The following is a 27,409-nucleotide window of genomic DNA, read 5'->3' on the forward strand; positions in this document are numbered from 1 at the left end:
ACAAACAAACACCATCCAAAACAAAATTGAACATCAAAAAATTAAGAGATACGAGCCTTTGAAGTCATAGATACAATCAACCACAAACATTGTATAAAATCTATTTTCCAACGCTCTGATCCAATTCAAGATACAAAGTACCTCAAATTGTACAAGTTTGGAAATTTATATGAATTGGGAAATCTATTTCCCAATGCTTAGTCATATTAATACTTTAATCATGGGCAATATTTAATCACGGTGTCCTTCAAATTATCTCTGAAAATACATAATGAAAGAAAACCCTAAAGGGGAAAACCTAGTAACATGATAAAGGTGACAAATTCATAAAATAATTTGAGATTTTTGATTTCAATCTTTAGTGTAAAGAGAGTGTTGGTTCTGTAATTGTTTAGAGAAAAATACCTGATTGTGGTTGAGATAAGCACGATGGAGAATACGACGACGACCGACAAGAGATGTGTCGGGCAACGGTGGCAACAACAACTGGCAAGAGGCGAGTCAGGCATTGGTGACGACGACGAGTAGATGTAGTGAAACAATCTGAATGGAAAACTAGAGTGTAGGAGGAGAGAAGGAGGACCAGGTTTCCCTGCTGTAGAATTTTCCTATTGTTTCACGCTGTAATAGATCGAGGCCGTTGATTTGTGATCGTATGATACAAATTTCAAACTTAGGTTCACACGATAAAACAATCTCAGACGTTTATTTTGATCGGATGACTGACAGCTGTAACTACGTCACTCAGTTTCATTTCCCAATTTTATTTAAAATAAAAACTTATTGTTATATTTATGACTCATTTGTTGGATTTCGTTGTCAGTGTCTTGTCAACATAAGAGAATTCAAAATGGCTTAAATAGGCCTTTCGTCCCTGCAAATATATGTCATTTGAATTTTCGTCCATGAAGTTACTAATCGTTCCAATCTGTCACTGCAAATATTAATCATTTGACTTTTGGTCCTAATTAGTTTGTGGGCTATCATTAGCGACGTGGTGCCCATGTGGCAAGTGATGATTGGGCGAGGTGGTTGGCTTAAATGAGTCTTTAGTCCCTGCAAATATATGCAATTTGAATTTTCGTCTCTGAAGTTACTAATTAGATGTAATTAGGACCATTTTTCAAATGATTAATATTTGCAGTGACAGATTGGAAGAATTAGTAACTTTAGGGACGAAAATTCAAATGACCTATATTTGCAGGGACGAAAGACCTATTTAAGCCATGGGTCTTTAGTCCCTGCAAATATATGCAATTTGAATTTTCGTCTCTGAAGTTACTAATTAGATGTAATTAGGACCATTTTTCAAATGATTAATATTTGCAGTGACAGATTGGAAGAATTAGTAACTTTAGGGACGAAAATTCAAATGACCTATATTTGCAGGGACGAAAGACCTATTTAAGCCATTCAAAATCGTAAAAAATTGTGACAAATTTCAAAAAATTGTAAATTGTGACAAATTTCCAAAAATTGTAAAAATAAGAGAATTCAAAATCGTAAAAAATACACTTGCACATAAATACCACACTAAGCTTTCAAATTTTCGACCAAAATTCTCAGAACTACAACTCCTCCATGGAATCACAACCTCCGGTCACCGGAACCACCGCTAGAACCACCACCGAATCCTCACAATCTCAACCACAACAACAACAACCACCACCCTCTCTCCCTCCACCCACATCCTCAACCCCTCCCATCTCAGCACCATCACATCCTTCCCCAATCCCTAACCCTAACCCTAATCTAATCCAAACTCCAAACCCTAAACCCCCAACTCCACTTCCTCCCCAATCACGTCCTCCTTCTTCTTCATTCACCCGAAATCCTCCTCCGACACAGTCACATTACTCTCACTTCTCATCAATCCCACCTTCCGCTAATCCTTCACAAGCTTCATCTTTTCCGTCCAATCCCGCTTCATCGATATCCTCGGCTTCTGCGCCGAGAGGCGGTATGGCAATTGGTGTACCCGCGCACCACCAGAGCCCTTCCCCTCCGTTTTCTTCTTCCTTCAGTCAGCATTTTGGTGGAATGGGTCGTTCTGATTCTACAACAAATTCTAACACCTCTCAGGTATAGTTTTGCATTGTGATTGGAATTTAATTAGTATGCACCGTCGGTGTACAATTATTTTACACATGCATTGTTGCCACACATTTTGGATATATGTGTATAATAAATTTACATCGTCAATGTATACTAATTAAACTTCTTGAGTTATTTTTTTTATGATTATGTTGATTGTTGAGTTATTTTTTTACTAGTTGTTGTTTGTAATGTTTAGGTGCGAGCGCCAATGCAAGGAATGGGGACGTTAGGATCTTTCGGTTCGAATTCACAAATGCGGCCAGGTGGAATGCCTCCACATCAACAGAGACCGGTTCAATCGTCTCTTAGACCACCACCGCCTTCTGCTCAAAATAATCAACCTGCTGGTTCTCAGGTTAGTGTATTTTGGTTCACTCTGTAATGTTCTGTTGTGAATGTGAAACTGAATTTTACTTATGAGTATGGTGTGTGTTTTTCGTTTGCGGAGTTCTGTTTTTATGTGTGTAATTTATGTGTGTAAGGGTCTGTTAGGATTGACTTATGAGGTTATTCACTTCGTGGGACTGTTTGGAAGGACTTGTAGACATAAATTATGAGATTTCCATAAACTCTCCAAGATAGCTTATGAAAACAACTTATAGTTTATATGAAAACAAATTGATTTTATTTTATTTTGTTATAAAAATATAAATAGCTTACACATAAACACTTGTATGATAAGCATTTATGTTATAGGCGCTTAAATTGTTCATCCAAACAGGGACTGAAACTGAATATATTGAGCATTGCTTATTTTCAACTGTTATGTGATTAAGAGGTTTTTTCATACTTTTGTGTTACGCTGTAATTGTTTGTGATTTCCTAGTTTGTTTATATTTTCTTCAGAGTTTCCAAGGTCATGGACTTATGAGACCGTCATCTGTGGGACCACCTTCAGCTCCATCTCCAAGTGCATCACAAGGTATGCAGTCAATTAATCAGCCATGGTTGTCGTCTGGGCCACCAGGGAAGCCTCCTTTGCCATCCCCGGCCTATAGGCAGCAAATAAACCCACAATCCTTGCAGCAAAGGACGCATATTTCCCAGCAGCAGCAATCCATGCCAACAGCTTCACAGCAGCAGCAATCTTTGCCTTCTAATCAAACCCAGGAGCATTTTGGGCAACAAGTTTCGTCTTCAAGAGCTCCACATGTGCCTCACCAGCCACAGGTTACAAGGCTACAGGGGCCAGGAAATCAGAAACCTTCATCACTTGTGGCTGGACAGTCCGGTGCAGTTCAACCAGGGAGTCAAAGTAGATTACCAAATACTTTACCAAATGCAGATATAGAAGAATCGGGCAAGAGTGTTCTCAGCAAAAGAAGCATCCATGAGCTAGTCCATCAGGTGCGCTATACAACTTGTGCTCTGTATTGGGTTTTTCTAGGTTCATTGTTCATATTCTAATTATTACCAGCACATTTTGTTAAATAAAACATATGTGGAATTCTCTAGATTTTGGCATTTTGTATTCCGAGTAGGCATGCTGAAGGTCTCCTGTTGGAACTTCCTAGTTTTATCTACGTTGACAGTGATTTAATTTAAAACATGGAGGTTTAATGGATTGAGATGAAATGAAACGATATCAAAATAGGTCCATTGTTTGGATTGTTTAAAATAGGTTGAAATGAAATGGAACTTGAACAAATGCATTTCATGTAGTTGCCTTCAATAACTCACTGTCGCTGCTCCCTTCCAATTAAGTGGTTTAGTGTTGAACCAGCTTTTTTCTCCACTCCATTGTATAAATATCCAATTAATTGAATGATAATTTTATTTCATTTTGCTCCATTCTGTTCTATTCCATCCCATTTTATTACTTTTCACTATTTATTAGATATCCGAACACAGTTTAGACTGGCCCAAGGTCCATTCATGAAGTTGTGATGCCTCAAGTCCCCCATTAGACATGTAAGAATTTAGATGACGGCTTATGTGCACTTGAAATTACTAAGAATCTTAGATTTAGCTTTTTTTGCTCGCTTTGTCATAGATGGTGTATTGGGACCATTTAGGTTGGGCCTCGTAATTTGCATTAATCTATAAATAAATCTATGGAAGGGTGTAATTGCTGTTTTAGCTGGTGATTTAAAGTTCATGAAGGTTCTATATTTTTTGTCAAAAACACGAATGGGTCATACGTTTCTCACAAAATATGTCATTGATTTATTTGCATGGGTTTCTCAGCTGGGTCAAATGTTTATCACATTTCTATTTTTTTATGGTAGTGTTTATCCACAATATACTGATAAAGTATAATAGAATGAATGTGACAACCTAATGTTATTATGCTATAACCTTGTACATGCTTTGGGTGAACAGGGCTTTTGTTTCTTATTAGTAATTTGAATTTGAATCTATTGGTAATAAAGCGTCTTGTTACAACTTCTTTCAACACCTCTTATTCTTTGATCACACTTAAAATACAAATATTTTTTGGTAGTTTTAATGGATTGACAAAGTGTTGTCGATGGCAGTCTATGGCGGCGAGCCAAAAATCCGCCATAAACATATAGCGAATGGCGTAACGGCAAATGACGGAAGCATGGCAGACAAGCAGAAAAACCTAATATATATTCACCCTAAAATAGCAGAAATAAGTAAAACACCAATTTAAAAACAACTAAAAATTAAATTAAGTTTTTTTTTTTGGTTACAAAATTAAGTTAATTTAAGATAACAATTTACAATTGGGTGGTCTATAATAAACAATTAAAAACATATTTAAGATAATTTAATAAATAGCGAAAGAAGTTTAGACAAAAAAAATGAAGAATTAAAACATAAGAAAAAAAAATGTAGAAAAGAAGAATTTAAAGAATTAAACATAAGAAAAATGAAGAAAGATAAAGAATTGTAAAAATAGAAAAAGAAGTTTAAACAAAGAGAATAAAGAATTAAACAAAATAGAACTGAAAATGAAGAAATAAAAGGAAATAAAGAAATTAATATAAGGAAAAAGAAGAAAAATAATACTTATCAATATGAAAAATAGAAAGCGGAGAAGAATGAAGAGAGTGGTCATGCCTCACAGAGAAGAGAGAACAGAGGGCTTCGTGATGATGGTGGTCGGTGGTCGAAGTTAGGTGGTGGTCGCAGTTGGGTAGTGGTGGTTGCACACACATTTAAAGAAAAGAAAGAGAACAGAGTAGAAAGTAAAGACTCGAATAAAGAAGAGGGTAGTGGTAAAATACCTATTTATTGGGGTTTACTAGAATTAAACCCATTTCGGCCTGAGTTGGGTCATGCGATCTAACCCTTTTTTTTTCTCCTAAAAAAACCCGCCTTTTCTGAATCGCATTCCGCCATGACCGTAATCCTTGCGGCGGCCTCCATGCTAATTCTGCCACGCCACCGCCATTCTATGGCGTCATGTTGAATTTCCGCCATTGATTTTCGCCTTGGCACAACCATTCGACAACACTGTTCACAAATTTGACAAGAGTATTTGACTGACATTTTCTAGCTAAAATTAACTAAATGGTAGGATTACTGGATTAACGTATTCATATGTAAGTTTTATCCTTTTCTAGCTACTATGCAGGATTTCTGCAAATAGACAGTTTCAACTTCGTCCTAATTAGTTCTTAAACTCCAACAGTTGGTATAATTAGTCCTTATGTTCATGTGGGATCAAGTTCATAACAATGAACAAATCTTAATCATTGATTATAGTTATGATTTTAAAATTTTGGGCTCGTTTTTTTTTTTTAAAATTGTATTATTTAATCTATTAAACTTCAGAAGGAAAAACACAATTTTGTAAGGTTTTGTCTTATTGTATTTAAGTTTAAAAATAAAAAATTGCTCTTTTATAAATAAAAAGTGATTAGACTCAAGTGCTTAATGAGCTCCAGTTAAGGATGGATCGTTCAGGAGAACTAAAATTCGAATCCTGTCTGGAACAATCATTGGTCAAACTTTACTTACCTCTCAGCCAAACTCCGGATTATTAGGGCCCTGGGTTAAGATAAAAAATATACACCAAGGGTTCTGAGCTGTTCTTTGCTAGGAAGTAAATCCAAGATAACAAAAAAAAAAAAAACAGTGGCATTTGTTGCAGTTGAAGGACTAGTTGGGACAAAATTGATGTTGAAGGTGTCTAATTGCAGAAGGCATACTGTGTTACTGACTTAGTTTTATATATGCACTTTTCCCTTTTCATTTTATCATTTAGTTACTTACAAATATACTCATTCAAATTGTGTTTGGAGGATGCACCGAGTGAGTATATCAATTCAAACTATCAGAATTTTCTAATTGAGTGTAATTATGTTTCCTCATTCAAATGCATTGCTGAAAACTTGTGTAGTTTACTGAATGCATGACAAATGAGTATACATTCTTCGCCGCAGTGCCTTGCTCTAGAATTACTTCAGTGCTTACTATTGCCTTTCCCCACTGTTTCTGAGCGATGATTACACTTCATTATGAAAAAATAGTAAAATACTGATCTACTTTCTTTTAAATATCATGGACGGGTTACAATTCGACTCTGGTTCATGAATTATTATTGAATGAAACATGTCATAAGAAATTTTAGATTTGATAATTTTACTACAATTGCAAGCTTGACACAGTTCTATTTTCATGAAATAGGTTTGTTTTCGTCCTGTGTTTACATTTATATTTTATTATTAGGTTGATCCATTGGAGAAGTTAGATCCTGAAGTTGCAGACATTCTTGGCGATATTGCAGAAAATTTTCTGGAGTCTGTGAGTTTTTTCATTTCGTTGTATTGTGTTATATGGACTGATGGGATTACATTTTTTTGCAACTTTTCAAAATTTCTGGAAATTTTCTGTTGTTCTGTTGTTACATCCTTTATTATTTTGAAACGGGTTACTATTACTAGATAATTTTAGGGTTAATAGGTCTTTACCCCCTGTAATATAGGTCATTTCCGGTTTTCCCCCTGTAAATTTTTTTTTGATTTACCCCCCTGTAAAATTATTTTGTTTTGATTTACCCCCCTAATAGGCCAAACAAAAACGAAAATTTCTTGAAAAATGGTTTTTGTTTGGCCTATTAGGGGGGTAAATCAAAACAATTTTTTTTTACAGGGGGGTAAATCAAAAAAAAAAATTTTACAAGGGGGAAAACCGGAAATGACCTATATTACAGGGGGGTAAAGACCTATTAACCCATAATTTTATAAGCGTAGTGCTTTATACTTGTTTTTTTTTTAAGCACCACCCTGCAAAACAATTCATGCAGTGTGTTTTTTTTGTTTTGTTTCTGTGACGTGTTTTTGTTTTTTGTATCTTTTAAAATGAATCTAGTAGTAGAGAAGAAGATATTGAGGGCTCGTTTATTCCCCCCTCCCAGCTTGCAAATCAGTGTAATGCAATGACACATTAATTTTCAGAATAATATATTATTTGTTTTAACAATTCTAAAGAATATTAGTTTGGTAAAGACTATCACTCAACATATATAAATTAAGTAGAAAGCAGATGTTTGATATATAATTATCTAAATTGAATTTTCCAAGTTTCATTTGATTTTCTTTTGTAATTATTATTATTGTTTTGGGTTAATAGGTCTTTACTCCCCTGTAATATAGGTCATTTTCGGTTTTCCCCCCTGTAATTTTTTTTTTTTTTTTGATTCACCCCCTTGTAAATTTTTTTTTTGATTTACCCCCCTAATAGGCCAAACAAAAACCAATTTTATTTTTTTTTTCAAGAAATTTTTCGTTTTTGTTTGGCCTATTAGGGGGGTAAATCAAAACAATTTTTTTTTACAGGGGGGGTAAATCAAATTTTTTTTTTACAGGGTGTAAAACCGGAAATGACCTATATTACAGGGGTGTAAAGACCTATTAACCCTATTGTTTTAAACTCTATCAATCTGTAAAATATATGAATCATTTGTTTTTCACCCATAGTTTTATCCTCAGGTAATTGGTTTTGAATTGTTTAAATATTTTATGATTTCCAATTTCCAATAAACTATTTTCTTTTGTAATATTTCGTTTGTATAGAAACGTACGAGCTCAGGATCATTATTGACCTCTTTTCAAAATAATAATCCTCCGATCCTTTTTGTTTTCTTCTTTTTTTGTATACTCACATTAGATTGTTTTCAACAATGACTTTTCTTTTATCTATCTTTTAAATAGATAATTAGGTCTGGTTGCTCACTAGCCAAACATCGGAAGTCAACAACTTTGGAAGCCAAGGACGTACTTTTACATCTTGGTTAGTTACTGAAAAACCTGTCTGTGTTCTGATTTCATTGCCAGTCCTTTTCACAGATTATATTTTTCTTTCTAGAGAAAAATTGGAATATTACGCTTCCTGGATTTGGTGGTGATGAGATTAAAAACTACAGAAAACCGGTAAGAATGACCAACCTTTGTTGCACCTTTATAGTTAAGTTTTAATTAAATGGTTTATTTTCTTTTGAATTTCATATTCTTGGTTTGTACTTTGTGATGGTTTTGCAGCTTTCAACTGATATTCACAAAGAGCGCCTAGCGGCTGTAAGTTTCTGTATCCTTTCTTTGTCTTGGTTATATTATATCTTTTAGGCTTGCCAGCATAAACACATACCGGCAAACATCATGAGCTACCCTTGCTATTATTGAGGTGGTGATTATTTAAAACATCGTGTGTGTGTTTACTATTTAAAAACATTGTTGGGTATGCATGTAGTTTTATTTTTGTTATTCTTGACGTGGTGGTTATTTGTTTATCTTGGTTTGGTTATATTTTTGGCAGATAAAGAAATCAATGATAGCAACTGAGGCTGCACATCCTAAGGGCTCTGCTGGTCAGGCTTCTGGTAGTGCAAAGGGTAGTCAGGCAAAGATACCTTTCAATGCCATTGGCTCTCCCAACCTTAAAAATCCATAACATGTATGGCTGTTTTTGCGCTTTATACAGCAATGGAGGAACTGCTTTAGCAAAGGTAGTCTTGTTTGCAATTGAATTGTAAACATAAATGATATCTACATCCATTACTTGTTTGGCGACATGAATCACAAACCTTGAAATGCACTATAGGATTTCACGTTTTTACCTGGCACATAAACTGGCATGGACTATTGTCTTAATTCTTTTGATCCTGATTCTCGAGTGACGTGGTAGAAGTTCAACTATGTCGAAATTCTGTCTAAGTAGAAAGCTAAACTTGTTCCTGGCAACATTTATATCTGCATGTGATGTTTTCATATGGAGGATAGTCAGATTACAAGAGGTAGAGGAAGACCTAGAAAAACTATAAGAGAAACTATTATGAAAGATTTAGAGGTTAATGAGTTGGGTCCAACTATGGTTTATGATATAACACTATGGCGTAATTTGATCCATGTAGCCGACCCCACTTAGTGGGATAAGACTTGGTTGCTGTTGTTGTATGTGATGTTTTCATAATGTTGTAATTGTAGCCTTTTTTTTATAGGCAATTTGTAGGGGAAGGAAAATTTGTTGGTTGCAGAGATTGAATTTTAGAACCTCCCACATAATACTCATTCGATGCCGCAGACCCATACTTTGTAATGTTGTAACTGTGTAGACTTGTTCTGTTTACTATTTTGTTAATGCCAATTCTTGCAGTCATACCCCAGATGAAACCTAATATTTCTTGTTGTTTGACTAATCTGTTCCATGTTGGAGGATTGTTGGGACATATGACTAGGGGTTCAATACTTAAGTTGAATAACTTCTCAGCATTTTCTTTCGAAGTTTTTATCTATCTGTTCTTATGTGCATTGTTGGTGATTTTGTGCTTGTGTTGTTCTTAGGAATCTGGGTTTTTTTTTCAGGCTGCTTCTGAGCGTTCCATGTAGCAGAACATGAGAAATAGTTTGAATTTTGAAGCACTGCAGAAGACAGACAGATAAAGGTGAAATGACCTTTAAATTGGAAGGACAAAGGAAAAGCTCTGGCCTCAATGATTTCAAATTTTTTGGGATTCATAAATGTATGAAAGTCATTGATCGAGCAAACTAATTTAGATGCAAACAGTATCCTGAAATATACTCACAAATACTTTTACTGTAAATTAAGCATTTAGTTTCAACATCATTAGCAGGCTCTTCGCAATTTGTGGCCTTGTTTTTTCAAAAGGATCTTTAACTGTGTTGTTTACACACTGGGCAAGGTGTTGATAAACTTTGTAGGGTATTTGTTCATATCTCATTAGAAATTTACATGAAAGCATTTTGTTGTGTTGAGTATGTCCCTAACCTCTGGATACAATACAAAATATTTAGAAGAATATTTCTTTAATCGATATTTCAAAGTTTTTTTTTTTTTTTTTTTTTTTTTTTTTTTTTTTTCCATTTGATCTAGAAATGTGTCCGGAAGATGACTGTAAAGTTTAAATGATAACAAGAAAAACCATATAAGCCACAAACAATGAAAATCCCTTTTCTGTTTCTGGTCATTGACATCAACACGCCAAAAAGACACCTATACATGTAAGTTAACAGGGACCGGAAGAGTTAAAGCACTAGCCTCAAGAGAAGTTGTATCTTCTTTGCGGTGAATGTTAACAGTTGAATTATATTTATTGGGGTGATTTAACAAAATAACTATTGATTTAACAATATAAAAGGGGTAAACTGCCATTTTGGTCCCTAGAAGTGTAACTCGTTGTCATAAACTCACATAGAAACCCAATAATTTATGTCTTTTCATTCCGCTAGTCTTTTTTGTCCCTGTCTATAGTTTCAGATGTTAACATTGCAAAAAAAGCGTAGAGCAACCACATCCATGTCACCCATATGGGTGGTATAAATGCATCCCACATAATACATTATATTACTTCATACTTCCCAATTATTTAAACTACTCAACTACATTTTTTAAATATCCATACCACTCTTCCAAAACTCTAAAATAGGTCCCACTTATCTTACAATATACTATTAATTAAAAGAAATAAAACTCGAAAGTATTACAAAATCTATACAAAATCTGACAATTACAGGAAAAGGAACGTAGTAATGCATTGCTACCATGGATAGTTTAACTACTCAATTCCAAAGCCAATTATCCATGATATTATGACACGAGCATTGGTTAGTGTGATACCACCCATATGGACAGACGATGTGTATGCTCTTATGTCGCTTTTTATGCCTTGATGATGTGGCTTCGGGGACAAAAATGATAGAAAAAAAAGGTGCATTGGTTATTTTAAAATCCCTCGATATGAAAAATGAAAACCCTAATTTTTTCTAGTTCAATCTCTTTTAGTTTGTGTCAAATACTAACCGAAAAGGCAACATTAAAGATGAATGCTGTTTGATGATAGTTAAACCTGTCTTTTGTGGTGTTTTCTAGCTCAGTGTAGGATCATAAACTTGCCTCTCTGGAATCCAAAACATTGTGTAATCAAAGAGAAGTTGATAATTTTAATTTTGCAGCTAAAAAAATAAATGATTACAGATGAATATATCTTGAAATAACATTTAAACGATACTAACTTCACAAGTCAAGAAAACCTCAATGACTTTCAATTTCACTGTTGTACTATAATTTGGAAAGGGATGGATGACCCACCAGGCCACCACCTTCAAGAAAACTCCCAACTTCATTTGTGACTAGTGATAACATCACTGAATTTTTTATCTCTCATAACCATAATAATAATGAGAAGCTTGGAAGTGCTGAAAATATAATTACTCAAAAATCTACTCCCTCCGTTTCAAAATGAGTGTCGCTTTAACAAAAAAAAAATTGTTTCAAAATGAATGTCACTTTCAGTTTCCAATGCAATAATAATTTTTTCTTTTCAATTGTACCCTCCAATTAATACTCTGCACACTACTTCCAAAGTATTACTTTTAAAACTAACCAATGGTTAATAAGGATAATTTGGTAAAATAACCATTCTCTTTCTTTTAATCATTGCATTTCTTAATATGTGTGTAAACACCTAAAACGACATTCATTTTGAAACGGAGGGAGTAAATCTCTAAGTTAAATTGTTTTTTTAGTGCTCAATCAAGTATGAATTTGGTCATTCCTTTGATGCTGAAATTTTTTGTTTGGTACTTTATTTCATAATTTATTGTGTGTTTGTGTTTTTTTACCCACTTTCTTTGTGGTGTTTCCTCCTCTAGAATTCTGTTCTGTAAATGTGTTATATGGGACTGCTAGAATTCTCAGAGTCAAGGGTGCGGAGACTTTTCCAAATGAAATTGGTTTTACATATTTGTTGCAGTTATTTCAACGTTAGGGACGAAAACGACTAACCAAATAAAAAGACAGGGACTATTATGCCGCGAATTACACTTCTAGGGGTCAAAATGGTGGTTTGTCTAATATAAAAATGTAATAGTCAAGATTGACCTAAAAAATAAAAATAAAATATAATTTACTATATTATTTTTCGTCATTCCTTCCTACTTTAGTTTTCTCTTCATGCTTTAAAAAAAAAAAGTATTTCTCTCCATATTTCTCTGTTTATACTGTTTTATGGTATGTAACCTGTCCACTCCTATTACGTGAAATCAAAGCCATTGTCATAGGCCGTTTCTAGTTAAACTTTCAAACATGTTATAGTTCAACTCAATCTATGTAACGTTTATGATATTGGATACTATTGGATCAATATGACTTTCATCCTTGGACAAAGTATATAGAGTTCTACAATATTCATTATAATTAGGAGTACTAATTATAATCTCCTTAAAACTCTTTCAACATCTCAACTCATACAACTGAGTTACTTTTGAGACACATACCCTTCACTCTTTAATTTTGATTGGATGTAATATCCTTATCATCAAAGTAAGCTTAAAAGAAATGACACAAGAAGTTCATTATTAGTGTCGTGAGATTACATAAACATCCCTAACCATAATTAGGAGTACAAATAGGACTTTCACAAGTTTTTAAAACTTGCTTTGCAAGAGATAGTAGTACATACATAATCTTATCTTTTAATTAATCACAATGTCCACCGTTAGCTACATTATTTTTGCCTTTCCAATGGTAACACCCTGATTGTTTGTTGGAGTCTTGACTTGTGTAGAAAATGATTTAACCCTTCGTTTGGTCACCAAATCATAATTATTTGTAATTATTTAGTGAGTACTTCATTTAAATCATATTCTTTTTTCTTCCCATTTTCCCTTCATTTTTTATATTTGGTAGATATTTATGTAAGATTGTCACGGTTATATTTGCACATTAACTCATCAGCTTTTCTTATTTTTTTAAGCTTATTTTTACTATGTATAGGATAGGATCCTCTATTAGTATTTATTTAATCAATCAATACCTTATATGAGATAACCGTATTGAGAGTGATTGTTTTATAAACAACAACCAAAAGATCATAAATTTATCCTAAAAGTAATCTTAATTACTTCTGGTATATTTGGATGGAAGAATTTTGAAGAGCCAAGTCTATAATTAAGTATATAACTGACATTTTAAATAAATTGAAGGAATAATATACTAGATGATCATATATTACTATTTTCTTTTATGAAGTGATCATATGTTATTTCAGTCACACTTATTCCCAATTTTAGAAACATTTATACTTTTTCTAATTTAAAAAAGAAAAATAAGTTTCCTTTTCCTCCAAAGTCCTCAACAGCATAATATATGACTATAGTTATTATGTCTTAGCTATTATATTGACTGCTTTTAGGTTTAGGACTTCTCAGTTTTTCAAGTCAATACCATGTACTCTTATGTTATGGGTGACAATTGTTGGTGTTATTTAAGTAAGTTTTGTTGGATTGATTATAATTTGTGATCAGCCATCTGTTATCAACAAATTTGGTAGACTCAACTAAAGATTAATCATGTTTTCAAGGCTTAGGATTTTAGAATATGGTTCTCTCAAAGATCTAAAGTTTGATTCTTCCTAATGTCAATTAGACTCGACTAGTTTATCTTCAAAAAACATATCATGCTTTTAAGGTGCATGAAATGATGATCGTACTAATAAAGTTGTAGTTGGTTGATACCCAACAAGAAAAAATTATAGTTTATTATCCAAAATTTCGAATCAATAGGCTCAAATATCCACTACTTATAAACACATTGGTTTCTCCTTTTCATCAATATGAGATTTCTTAATTTTCGACACTCTCTCAAATCCAATTAAATTAATCTATTGCTTTTTGTTGTTAAGCCTAAATTAATCTCTTTAATAGACTTGTTTCATTTTTGTGCATCAAGAAAGTTTTGCATAAACACAAGCTTTTGAAACTTAGGCACTCACACACAAAAATACATTTTATTTAATTATTTAAAAAATAAATATGATTTTATTATTTTCTCTCTCTAAATTTTCTCAATTATTTATGTGTGCCTAAATTTAGTGACCAAGCACTTGTGCCTAGACAAGTATTTTCCTTCTGCCTCAGGTTTCTCTTTTCTTCAACTTGGTTTTTTTTTTTTTTTGCCTGGGCCCTTTTTTGTTTTGGATTTGTTCACATATTCGGACCTTGTGACTACCTACCTATACTTCCCTTTTTTGTGAGATTTCTCTGTACCCTTCACGTTGCGCAATCCTCTAAAACAAGACGATTGGAAGTTACGATCCGATCTAAAGAAACAACAATTGGTTCGCAATCTTCGATAAAATTTGTGCGATCGAAGTCACGATCCGACAAATTTGAGGGGATTTTGAACAATGCGAGAGACCTATAAAACATCTTTTTTTTAGTAAGGGCCTAATTCCCTTTTCAAGTTATTTTAGTTATGATCCAGGGCTCTAAAGTTTCATTTTTTAATTTGGAAATAAAAAAAGCAGCTTCGGTGCTACTTATTCAAAAGTTTTAATCAATACAGTCAAACTATCCAACATATTTTCTTTTTTGACTCAAAATTATCCACTACTACTTATGAATGCATTAATTTCCATTTTTCAAATATGCAACATTTCTTAATTTACTAACACTTTGAAACCCCTTTATCTATCTTGAAAAATTGTAGAAGAAAACTTAAAGGACACTCTTTACAAAGAAAGGCAAAGGAAAAGTCTATACCAAAAAAAGCGAGTCAAAACCAAAATCCATTCTCATTAACAAAGTAGTTAAACCAACTTTTTCCCATTTTCATGTGTATTATCTTTGTTCACTAGACAGTTACCAACTTTACTGAATGAGCCATTTCAACTTCTACATTGAACTATAACCACTCCAACAACCAGCCACATAAACCCCTTTCTCATTTTATCTATCTATATATACCATAATTCATTCCTCTAAAAAAAAAACATATCACATCGTACTAGCAAAAAACAAAAACATATTACATTGTCATATTGAGCAAGAAATCTACACAAATCAGAAATGGCTTGTGGATGTTCATCAACAGCAATGGCGGAGAAGATTTCATGGAACTGTGCACTGTTTGTGGCATTGATGTTGGTTTTGAGCTTCTGCGAATCAAACACAAGTGATGATGAGTTGAATGTTCAGATACAAAATATGCTTCAAGAGAACGATTTTAGTATTAGTAATGCGAACAACAACAAAGTGTGTGATGAGATATACGTTGTTGGCGAAGGAGAGACACTTCAAACAATAAGTGAAAAATGTGGTGATCCTTATATTGTTGAAGAGAATCCACATATTCATGATCCTGATGATGTTTTCCCTGGCCTTGTTATCAAGATTAACCCTTTTTCTGTTCGTTCATAAATATGTTTCAGCTTTTAATTTGATCAGGACTATGTGTTTTTAAAATTGAAGGTTCTTCTGTGTATGCAACCAATCTAGGCTAATTTGAATATTTGTGTAAAATGTTCATGTTTGGCTGTAAAAAACGTTTATGTAATCTTTTATGAAAATCTAACATGAAAATTTTAAGCTGACCTTTATAGTTTACTTTATTTCCTTTCAGTATTTGCTCTAATCATTACAAAGTATCAGAAAAAGATAGATGACATGTTACTCAACAATATAAGTGGTGGAGAATCAAAGTACATAGCATAACAAAGATTCAAAATGGAAGGAACTTAGCAAAACATTATGATGATATATAAAAATAACAGAGCAAAGAGTGAGAGAGTTGAGGAAGGTACAAGTTGGGAAATGAAGAAGAATTTTATTTTCTTTCATTTTGGTCCCTAAGGACACATCAACAAGCTAGTTGACCTTCACACTTGAAACGCCACCAATTTTAATGACTTAACGTCTCACTTTAACGTCAAAAACTAAAATGACTAACTAAGTGCAAAGTGGAGGATTAATTTGTGATTTTGTTTGAGTGAGAGACTAAATTGACGACACACTACACTTTTAGGGACTAAAATGGTAGTTTGCCCAATAGTCATTTACTATTCTCAAGCCACATCCACTAACCTTGCAATGCAAATGTCACTTAGGACTTATATGATAGTAACAGTATCATGGTAGCAGTAGCATCCCACAAGGAAAATAAACTTGGGTACGGAGGCAACCTCCATACGACGGAAAATCGAGAAATTATCGTACATAAACACAATTAAGGAACACCAAGCCACAATACAAGATTAGGAGTTAGTAAAAAAAACACAAGACTAGGATATACTCTAGATTACACAGGTTGTGTATGAAGAAAAGATATACATGAGTAAAAAAACAATTTGAGGAATTCTGTTTTCCTCCGGTTTTTATAATACTGGTGTTCTTACCCCTCATAAGCTCTAACATGCCATTGACACGTCCTCCCTTGATCTTCCAAAGATTGATGAGTCTCTTTCAGCTTCAAATATGTAAGTTGGCAGGGCAGCAGGGTCGAGTTCAAAACAATCTCTCGGAACACCTTCCCTCTCATCACCACTCATCTTATATGAAGGGATTTGATGTGAGAACCTATATAGCTCATTCGGTGGAATACAAAACATGTTCTCTCCATTATTTTGAGTTTTCTCAAAGAGGCTAGTAAATCCTTTCACCTTTCCTAAGTAAGCTATTTCAATGCCAAAATTTTCAGCAAAATCTGATAGGATTTCAACAAAAGCAAATTCATGCTTCCGATAATTTTCTGGATTAGAACTCCACTTGATATCCCAATTTCTGAAAATTGCCCAAGTTTCTCCCTTCTTGGGAAACACTAGGTAAGAGCCTTTGTTATTTCCTTTTATATACTGAATCTGATGAGAGAAAATATCACGATCAGTAGTTTTCTGAGAGTAGCACGTTTGAATTTACCACAAGCAATAGGCAAATTTGCATTATACCAATCAACCTCGCCATCCTCATCTGGGTAAGCTTCCAACCAAGTAATCTGCAACTTGAAAGGGAAGGTCACTTTCTTGACAAGAGCATAAAGTCTTGGCATAACATCATCAGTGGTATCATAAATTGCCCATAATTGATTAACAGCAAAACAATCATCTGCCTTGTCCTTCTCAAAATTATTGAAATCTGGATCAGGACAATGAATGATCTCTGGACTAGACCGGATATTTGAATTCGGTGGAGAACAGTTTTTCTCATTTAACATTCTAGGATCAAGATCTGACTCCAATTCCTTACCACCTTGAACATGAGAGTGCCTGTCTTTGCTTGTATTCCTTAAAAATGTTTCTTCAGACATGTTCTTTTTCTCAACTTCATCAATGTTCAATGATTCATCTCGTCATGGCTTTTTGGGAGGAATATCATAATTGTCGTCTTCATTGGTTTCCACATATGAAACATGCTGCTTTTGTCTATCAGCATAATTTTCTCGAACATTGACATCTTTCTTTTCATCATCAATTCCAAAGTTGAATCTGTCTTTTGAATCTGGTTCAGGTTCTCCCACTCTCTTATTTCCAACACTTTTTGAGGCCTGTGACTCCATTGGTTTGGACACGGGAACATAGCCATTATTACTCTTTTCATCATTAAGTTGCTTACCAACCCCAGCAGAGGTTTTCATACTTGAAGGATATGACTGCACAAAAGTATCTGCATATCCTCCACCAAGGGGTTTTCCACCATTACTTTTAGAGGCCGCTTTTGGTGGAGCCTGCATTGGAGCATTTTTCCGGGCACGAAATCGTACAAATGATGGGGCAGCGAGTTAACTAATACATTTTTGACAGGCAGTAATCATAATATTTGTGTAGTACTGGAACCTGCTATTACAATGTTGGCAAACTGTCCAGAATGTCTTTTGTGCAGCTTTAAGATGGGGATTCCAAGAAGGGAAGTTTGAAGAAACTTTTTTCCAGTATTTTGTTGTATTTGGAACTTGATTTGCTGCAGTTCTCACATGAACTTTGACCTTTTTGTCATATAAAGATCGCTGTGCTTGGTCACTCAAAACCCTATTGGCTTCTCCAATCAACTTGAAAGCAGCTTCTGCACCAGCAAATTTATTTTTATCAGGATGAAGTAGCAGTGCGAGCTTTCTGTACTGCGTCTTTATGATTGCTTCCTCTGAGAATCTTTCTGTTTGAAGAATTCCATAATAGTCCATTTCAAACCTAGAGAGTTTCTTCAGTGCAGCATTGTGAACCTCACAAACTGCAAGGATCTGAGCAATGTTTTCCACACCAGCATACAGATTTTTGGCCTTTTTAGCAAACTTCAGCGCATCTACGAATTCACCCCTTTGCATATTAGTTTCCGCCAGTTGCTTAGCCCTCACAGCCTCATCTTTGTTGCACTCCATTAGTGAGTTGATGTCGAACATTCAACCACCTCAGTTTCTTCAATATCACACAAAAATAACAGCTCCTTGTACTCGTGTCTATTCACATTCCACAAGCAGCACTATGTGTTCAACCAAATTGACACAGACCAAGCAAATTAAGCAGACTCATCACTACTCTATGAAGCATTTGCACAGCTTCGGATGCCAAACACGACAACAACACATAGACACCAATAATAATTTAAGAAAATGGAAATACATGAATATAACATGTGTCGATGTCGTGTTTATGAGCACTACCATATCATGCATTAGAAGCATATAAGATAGCATTATGAACATAGTGTTATAGAAATGATTCATTTACACGCACAAAAATGCCGCAATATAACAATCAGTTAATCTATTTTCCTTAAATTAAGCCAGCGCATCACTACTCTATGAAGCAATGACACAAACACAGACGCTGAACACATGAATACTACTCTATGAAGAGCATCACTACTCTATGAAGCACTGACACAGACATGGACGCCGAACACAACAATGACACATTAACATGGAAAGACACGAATATAACATTAACATATGTCGATGTCGTGTTGGTAGGCACTACCATATCATGTATTAGTAGGCTAGTAGCATAACAAATAACATCATGAACATGATGTTATAGACATGAATTCTCTGTAGCATGACACTTCTGATTGAAGGCGTATCCGACGTCTGACAAGTGTCGTGTTTGACACCGACACGGCACATGTACATTATTATATCATTTTCTCAAATAATTACTGCGTGTCAGTGTCAGTGTAGTGTCCGCGTCTGTGTCGGTGCTTCATAGGACATGATTAACCAACATGCAGGAAAATGGTGCAGCATAACAATCAAATTAGGTCACAATGTAGGAAATAAATTTCTCTACCTCTTTTGCAATTTGCCCTAAATTACGATGCTACTAGTAAACAGCATAATAACATATAAACAAAATGCGAAAATGATGATTAATACACAAAGCGAAATCAAACGCAGAGAGCAACGAAGAAGATGAAGAGTAGAGAAGTTACCTGCGAAGAAGACACAATCGAACTCACTCACCCGCGTTACACAACACTATGGAAAAACGCAAGAAGACAGAGTGAAGTGAGCTGTAAGTGTTTAAAACACCAAAGTCAAAGAGGGAGGAGGGAATATACAAAGCGGGAAAGTGCATAGATGTGAATATCATTCACTATACTACATGAAGGTTGAATTTTTTCTCTGTATGAATTTCGTGTGAATATCATTTTAATTATTAGCAAGTATTATTTGCATGAATTTTTTCTTCACAAAACTACATTAAGTTTGTTTATTTTTTTTTTAAACAAACATTAAGTTTGTTTATTAATGTAATTGTTTCACTCAATGTCCACATATTTTCATTTTAGGAGCAAATGGAAATTATTTTTTAAAAAAATGGATATTTCATATGGATATCTTAAAAGAATGGATGACTCCAATGTGGATATATACTCTTATATAAGAGTAGCCATATTTTGTGAATCTTTTTTTTTTTTTGTTGCATGATTTATAAATAAGGTAAAACACTTAAGATCATTCCCAATGGAGATCTCTCTATTTAAGACTTGGTATCTAAGAGGTATCTCCATTGAGAAAAAATTATTTTGAGTATCTAATGGGAGCAAGGTCTACATGAAGACCTCCATCTTAAGTGAGACCTATGTTTTAATATTAAAATATTGAAATGTAAGGATATAAATTTATTGCTAGATGATTAATGAGTCCCTTTAAAAAATTTGTTTGAGGTGTTGAGTTGAAGGAATTGAGCACTTATTAGATACTAGTATTAAAAAATTATAAACGAGTGATGCATATACATAAAACTCAAGAAGTATTAAAAAATAGATGTCTCCATTATAAATAATCTAAAAGTTATTTGAGCCATAATAGAAACTCATATACCAAAAAAAAAAAAACTCATATACTTCAAAATTACTAAACTAATTTGGCAGCCATAATTTTATTTTTTATTTTTTGAGAATTGTATGATGTAAGAGAAGCCTTGATGCAACTGTAAAGTTGTTATCATATGATTGAAATATTACAGGTTCACAGTTTTAGAAAAATCGTTAAATAAAAAAGTAAGATCAAGTCCAATATTCTAAAATGATACTCCCTCCGGTCCTATTTATAAGAGAAATTTGAGTCAACAAAAGTTAATGTATCTAGTTAAAAAATTGGACTAGATACATCAACTTTTGTTGACCCAAATTTCTCTTATAAATAGGATCGGAGGGAGTAGGAGCCTTTTCCAAAGCTTGGGTACGCCGGAGTTTTAGTACATCCAATTACCCTTTATTATTTATTTATAAGATTTCAACTAATTTATCTCAACTAACATCACCCGCCTCAATAATACATCCATCATAAATCCATAATCATTTATTATTTTCAAACTGATATACTATACTCTTTTTTTTAAATAAAAAAAACTATACTCTATTTTTCTTTTTACAAAGATTATTTTCAAACTGATATACTATACTCTTTTTTTAAAATAAAAAAAACTATACTCTATTTTTCTTTTTACAAAGATTTATCGTCTACGTTAACCAATATAAAATGGTGTGTTAAATTAGATGAAGTGCATAAAAAGCCTTTAAAAACAATGTGTGACCTCTAGCTAGTAAACTACTTGATAAAAAAAAAGCCTTTAAAAACAATTATTTCTCTTAATTTATTTGTTACGCAGGGAAACCATTTACTTCCCTTAAATTATCCGTTACCTCGGCACCATTATTAAAAATATTGGTAAAAAAATAAACCATTATATAAAATCAATTGTTCATCCAAAAAAAGCCTTACATAAAATACAATGATAACATGATTTATATACAAAAGCTTGTTCGAATGATCAACACATTTTGGTAGCAGGTCAAGTTCGTGCGTCAACCATGATGCAAGGGGGACATGGCCTTCAATTAGCTGCTGAAAATTGTAGAGTGAAGAAAAAGTAAGCTTAGACCATCTCTTATGGTCATTTTATAAGTAATCCATTTTAATTTCATACAATATTATCAAACCTTATCTACAACATTATTTTATAGTTATGCAACTCATGCATTTTTTACTAAAAAAAGTTATGAACTCTCAAAGCAACGAACTCATGTTTTTGTTCCTTCAACTCTTACACTTGAAAACCACCAAATTTTATATATTTTTCAACACCTTATTTTTTCTCAATCAAACTTCCTATAACATCAACAACATAATTAATACATCTATCACATCACTTTGTCTATCTCAATCTTTTTACTTCTTTTTTTGGTTGTAGTTGATGAAATGAAATAAATTTTATTCAATTGGTATCATAGCTTAAATTATGAAACTCATATTGCAAAGTCATGTTCCTTCAATAACAAGAAAGAAAAAAAATAAGATAGAGTTCATCTTACAATGAAACACCATATATAAGTATTCTATCCATCATTCCTCGTTTGACAAACACATTCACGTAAAAATATAGCTATACTATACGCTATCATGATTTGCATTTCCGGCGAATCAGAGGAGGCTGAAACAACCACATTCTCCGCCGTCCACGACGACATAATCCAAGCTCACATACTCACACGCCTTGACGGCGCCGCTCTCGCTTCCGCCGCAAGCACCTGCTCCCAACTCAACTCTCTCTGTTCCAACGAACATCTCTGGGCAAACGCATGCTATATTCTACGTGGCCTTCCACCAACACGCCACGTGTTCGCCATGTAATCTCAACGTTCTCCAATGGCTCCCGCTCTTTCTTCGCAGACTCTATCTCATCTCATCATCAAAGGGATACAGCTTCAATAAATCATGACGGAACCCTAAGTTTAATCTCAGCCGTTGATAGTGTTTTCGAAAGTAGTTGAAACTGAAACCGTGACCACCCGGTTCCGGTGCTCTCCGTTTCGTGTTGACCTACTAGATAACAAGGATGTGATCAAATATCCAGTTGGTGGTGATGAAAACCTAGGGGAGGAGTTGAGGCTGAGCTGGATTTTGATCGATCCGGTGAGTCAACGAGCGGTGAACGTGTCGAGTGGCAAGGCGGTGGAGGTGGTGCAGCGGAGTGGGGAAGTGAAGTTGCTGTTTGCAACGGTGGTTTACGGAGAAACAGCGACGGCGACGGAGGTGGCGTTGTGTAGTGTGGTGGTGATGTTGGCGGAGGAGAATATGGAGGTTAGAGAGGTTAGTTTGCAAGTGGAGGATATGGATGGAAAACACGTGAATGGAAGGGATAGTTTGGTAATTTTGCGTAAGGCGTTGGAAGGTAGGAGAAGATGGAAGGGAATTGGGGAAGAAGAAGGTTATAGGGAATTCGTAAAGAAGAAGAAAGAAAGGGAGGAAAGAAAAAAGAGGGCACAAAGGAGATTGGATATGATGTGTTTGCTTACAGGTCTTGCGTCGTTGACCTTCATTGCACTCTTTGATTTGTGAAAAAGATAGTAGTGGTTAATAGTTTTTTTTTTTAAAAAAAAAAAAACTAAACTAGTTAATCGAAATTGATGTATGAATGAAATACGAGACTTTAAGATGAATATACTCTTAAGTTTTTAAGACAACACCACTATAACAACTTAAGTAGATTAATATTTATATTTAGTTATTATTTATAAATAAAAATGGACCATAAAAAATTAGTTGATGTATATGGTTCAAAATTATTAACTTACTTTAATCTGTTTCTACTATGGAGGAGTAGCAATTACACATATGCATATATTATGACTCATTCAAAACATAGTTATTGTAATTTTGGGTGGAGTTGTCACATTTGTACGCTTCAATACTTTCTCCTTTTTTTGTTGTCTAATAACCAAACAAATTGAAATGGTGAGTGAAAATGTTTAAAACATATAATAATTGTGTATTTTTTTAGTTTTGTTTAAAACATATAATAATGTCTGTTTGATTCACCAAAGAGAAAGAACTAGCTAGGATTACTGCAAACCCTTCAAACAAAATCACACATGCTCTTCCCCATAACACCCCAATATTTTTGGAACAGTAGGATAAGTAGTCTCAGGTTGAGACCACTCATAACAATGGTGATCAATAACAAAATGATTTTTATAAAACTTATTGACCATACCATGCAACTGCGACACATATCCTCTACACACTGCCTATTATTGTCTCTTAAGTATCAAAATATTATTCTTCTTTCTACGGTTAACATTTTTGAGATGGTAATATCTTGTATTACGATCCCTCCCTCATCTATTAGCCACTTAGCAATAGACTATAAGAACAACATGGACTCTTCTTTCTTCAAGATGCTACTCAGATCACTTTGAAGCTTATTTTCAAGCCTACTTAACCATCCATATATAGTTATCGAGAAGCCAATCCCTTTTAAACCAGAATTGCGTCGGCGCCACAGCATGATAAACATTCACTGGACAAATCAAAAGAGGATGATGATCTGAAAATTCAAGTCTAGGTAAGACCTTAACATAACCCTTTGTATACTCCAATCTCCAAAGATCATTAGTCAAAGCTTTGTCTGAACTTTCAAATATAAGTTGTCCACCATGATACATAAGACCACACTATGTAAACTTTGATCCCACCGCACCAAGGTCCTTCAACTTGCAACCATTAATTCTCTATTTAAATTTAAGGAAATGCTAACTTATACCCTTAGGATACAAGATAAGGATCTTAAAATAGGATTAAACAATAAATATTATATTGCAAAGATAAATTTTTAAGTTTTTAAAGTTATGAATGCATAATTTTCAAGGTTAAATTTCTTTATTTAGTTTCTTATCTTGTGCACTTAAAGCACAAGTTAACAAAACCCTTGGATCTATCACACTTCCTCATGGACACAATATCACCACCTTTTTTCTCGTGTAAACTTTGTTAATAAAAAAAAAAAATTAATCACCTAACCCATGGCCATATCCGAACTGCAATTTTCTACTGTTCCAAAATAATTGACCTAGTTGATTTTACATATGTCAATGTACAATTTCGACTTTTAACATCTTTCATTGTTTATTAGCAAAATATAATCAAAATATGTCATGTAAATAATACACATAGTCAAACAAAGTGGACCGTCATAATATTCCTAACGACCTGAGAGACCCTTCTGAAGGTCTCGAAGTCCTCTGTTAGGCCTTAGACGCCCTTCAGACAGGCTTTAGGGCCCTAGGCGCGTCCCCCTCGTGACGCCGCCCTATGCTGTTTCTAGAAGCCGCCTAATTACTCAATTAGCCCTATTACTTGCTGCCTAAGTAATCATAAAACAGGCCCATAGAGGGCTATAAATACTGAAGGTGAGGAAAACACAAGAAGGGGGGGTTGAATTGTGTTTTGAAAAATTCTTCGTTTCTCCTAAAACTGAACACACTTGATCAGAAGCTAAGTGAGACAACTTCTGAAGTGATTATCAGAATCTAAATGCAGCGGAATAAAACAGAGAGAGAGAAGAAGAACGACACAAAGCAATTATACTGGTTCCTTCCACAATCCGGAAGTAGTCCAGTCCCCCTTGCACTTCCAAGGAGATTTCACTAAGAGTAATATCTGATTACAATTGCTCAAGCACACAAGCAAGAGACTTCCTTTGCTCAAGCACACAAGCAAGAGACTTCCTTTGCTCAAGAACACAATCAAGATACTTCCTGCTCAAGCACAACTGCAAGAGACTTCTAACTAAACAAAATTACACAGAAAATTGTTTAAGGTTGAACACTTGATATAAAATCAGAGGTGCTCACAATACAAATCAGATACAGACTCAATGGACTTAAGAATTTCTAAGATATGACTTTGAGACACAGAAATTCTAAGTGAATGCAGAACAATTTCAGCAGAGGTTTGACACTTGTAAAAATGTTGAGAGTCTGTTGTTCAGCATTACCAAATCTATAAGTCTTCACTCCTTTATATAGAGGTGTGTAAGAGACGTTGTGAAATTGGCAGCACATCAAAGAGTCGTTGTTGAAGCTTGATCTTTCACCTTTGATCTTTTGCCTGATTTGGTTGTTGTCCTATGAAAAACCAATTTGAAATCCATTCCTTATCCAAAGGAACATCTATGCAGGCGAAGCCGTATTCTGGAGCTGTTTTCTTGTCTTGTAGCGTGGACACAAAACAGAGTAGTGGAGAACGTGGTTGTACAATTCGTACAAATGTCAACGCTTTTGTCCAAAATTGCAAGCACATGCCTTCAAACACCTTTGAAATGACCGTTGCAAAATTCCACTAATCCTTTGTTGTGTTTTCGAATCCAATAGACAACTTTTGCAGTGATGATTCTTCAATCCTTGAATCTTCGCAAATCCAGTTGATCTTCAGCTTCTGGTGAAATGGCTTCTGATGAGGCAGCTTCTGCAGCTTCTGATGATGCAGCTTCTGATGATGTAGCTTTTGATGATATGGCTTCTGGACCTCTTGTCTTCAGGAGCACTATTCTTCAGGAGCACTATTCTTACTTCAGAAGCGACTTAACTTCAGGAGCGCTTTTTCCCTTCAGTAGCAAGTTGCCTTCAGGAGCGTCCAAGCTTCAAATTTTTGTTGTTTCCTTTGCTCTTTATTTGCTCATTCAGAACCAATGATGATGTAACTTTTTTTTAATTAGGTCTTGTACACTTGAACAAATATTAGCTAGTCCAATTTACAATTTTTAATACCTTGTTATCATCAAAACTCTTTAAGGTTCATTGTTAAACACATTTTGTTCCAACAAATACAACCCTTGAGATTCTTCTCAAGGCATGACCAATACAATACAAACCATAATATGATTATTGTACTTTTTGCAAGTACAGTTGGCGCCGTCTGTGGGAAGAGGTAAAACTAGCCTTGACCACGTTTCTGAATCGCAGACTGCGATTTGGAAATCCTAAACCTAAACCAGATAAACCTCTGAATCGTAGAACGCTTTACGATTTGGAAACCCTTCACAAAGAAACCCCTGGATCTCACCTCACGTTAGATTCAGAGAAAAACCTCATCGATATGGCGACTCCAGAAGAAGCTGAAACGATGAGAACCCAAATCGCCCAGCTACTCGAAAGAAACGAGGCTCTACAGGCTTCGGTTGAAACCATCCAGCAACAACAGAACTTGGAGAAGGCGGAGAAGGCAGGTTCCCATCATGGCGAACTAGACGAACCCAAACCACAACCGCTTTCGGCAGAAATCTGGGGCGCACCCGTTCCAGAAGGCTTCAAGTCCCCATCGTTATCATCATACGATGGCAAAAGTGACCAAGTGAAACACATCACCTCCTTCAACACGCGAATGGCCGTACTAATGGCTCCAGACTCACTCAAGTGCAAGCTTCAGGCAAGAACCTTAAGTGACGTCGCCCTCAGATGGTACATGAATCAGCCCATATTCTTCATAATCAGTTATCCGAACATGACGAAGAAGCTGATCCACCAGTTTTCTGCGAGTCGCCATCGAAAAATATCAACCACCAGCCTGTTCAACATCCGCCAGGAGCCGAACGAATCCTTATGAAGTTATCTCGCCAGATACAACGACGCTGCGATAAAAGTGGTCAACCCTAATCAGGAGCTATTCGAAGAACATTCCAGAACGGGCTGCGAGCAGGGCCGTTCAACGAATCCCTCGCTCAGAAACCTGCTAACTCCATGGAAGAAATTACGTCCAAAGCTGAATGCTACATTAAAGGCAAGGAGAGTAACGATGAGAAGAAGACCAGAGAAGCCAAGGAGCGGCACATCGGGAC

General features: G+C 34.7%; 2 protein-coding genes and 2 pseudogenes across 3 annotated transcripts; 3 read left to right on the forward strand and 1 right to left on the reverse strand.

The window, feature by feature from the left end:
- The first annotated feature begins 1,551 nt into the window (after positions 1-1,551).
- Positions 1,552-10,339, forward strand: TAF12 (TBP-associated factor 12). Of its 2 annotated transcripts, none has more exons than XM_085723505.1 (9): positions 1,552-2,082; positions 2,294-2,452; positions 2,944-3,444; positions 6,739-6,813; positions 8,223-8,301; positions 8,377-8,441; positions 8,550-8,585; positions 8,824-9,013; positions 9,849-10,339. In XM_085723505.1, exons 1-8 carry the CDS (start codon positions 1,582-1,584, stop codon positions 8,956-8,958), a joined length of 1,551 nt encoding a protein of 516 aa, XP_085579631.1. In that variant the 5' UTR covers positions 1,552-1,581; the 3' UTR covers positions 8,959-9,013; positions 9,849-10,339. The 2 variants fall into 2 exon arrangements, with proteins under 2 accessions (XP_085579631.1, XP_085579625.1); XM_085723499.1 differs by having other exon boundaries at positions 9,870-10,339.
- A 4,828-nt stretch (positions 10,340-15,167) lies between these two features.
- On the forward strand, positions 15,168-15,892 carry LOC146955745 (uncharacterized). Its single transcript, XM_085723523.1, has one exon. The coding sequence runs from the start codon at positions 15,372-15,374 to the stop codon at positions 15,720-15,722; it is 351 nt and encodes a 116-aa protein (XP_085579649.1). The 5' UTR covers positions 15,168-15,371; the 3' UTR covers positions 15,723-15,892.
- Positions 15,893-16,345: 453 nt separating this feature from the next.
- On the reverse strand, positions 16,346-18,719 carry LOC146955746 (uncharacterized; annotated as a pseudogene).
- Positions 18,720-21,911: 3,192 nt separating this feature from the next.
- On the forward strand, positions 21,912-23,256 carry LOC146955747 (putative F-box protein At2g36090 pseudogene; annotated as a pseudogene).
- The last annotated feature ends 4,153 nt before the right edge of the window (positions 23,257-27,409 follow it).

The sequence above is a fragment of the Medicago sativa genome, chromosome 1 (genome assembly GCF_051527215.1).
Source record: "Medicago sativa cultivar Bolivia chromosome 1, Bolivia_mono, whole genome shotgun sequence".
In the NCBI taxonomy this organism is placed as follows: domain Eukaryota; kingdom Viridiplantae; phylum Streptophyta; class Magnoliopsida; order Fabales; family Fabaceae; genus Medicago; species Medicago sativa.

Coding starts and splice junctions, on each gene's coding strand:
- TAF12 (XM_085723505.1), top strand. CDS start 1,582: ATGGAATCACAACCTCCGGTCACCGGAACCACCGCTAGAACCACCACC. Junction 2,083..2,293: donor CAAATTCTAACACCTCTCAG/GTATAGTTTTGC, acceptor TGTAATGTTTAG/GTGCGAGCGCCAATGCAAGG. Junction 6,814..8,222: donor CAGAAAATTTTCTGGAGTCT/GTGAGTTTTTTC, acceptor TCTTTTAAATAG/ATAATTAGGTCTGGTTGCTC.
- LOC146955745 (XM_085723523.1), top strand. CDS start 15,372: ATGGCTTGTGGATGTTCATCAACAGCAATGGCGGAGAAGATTTCATGG.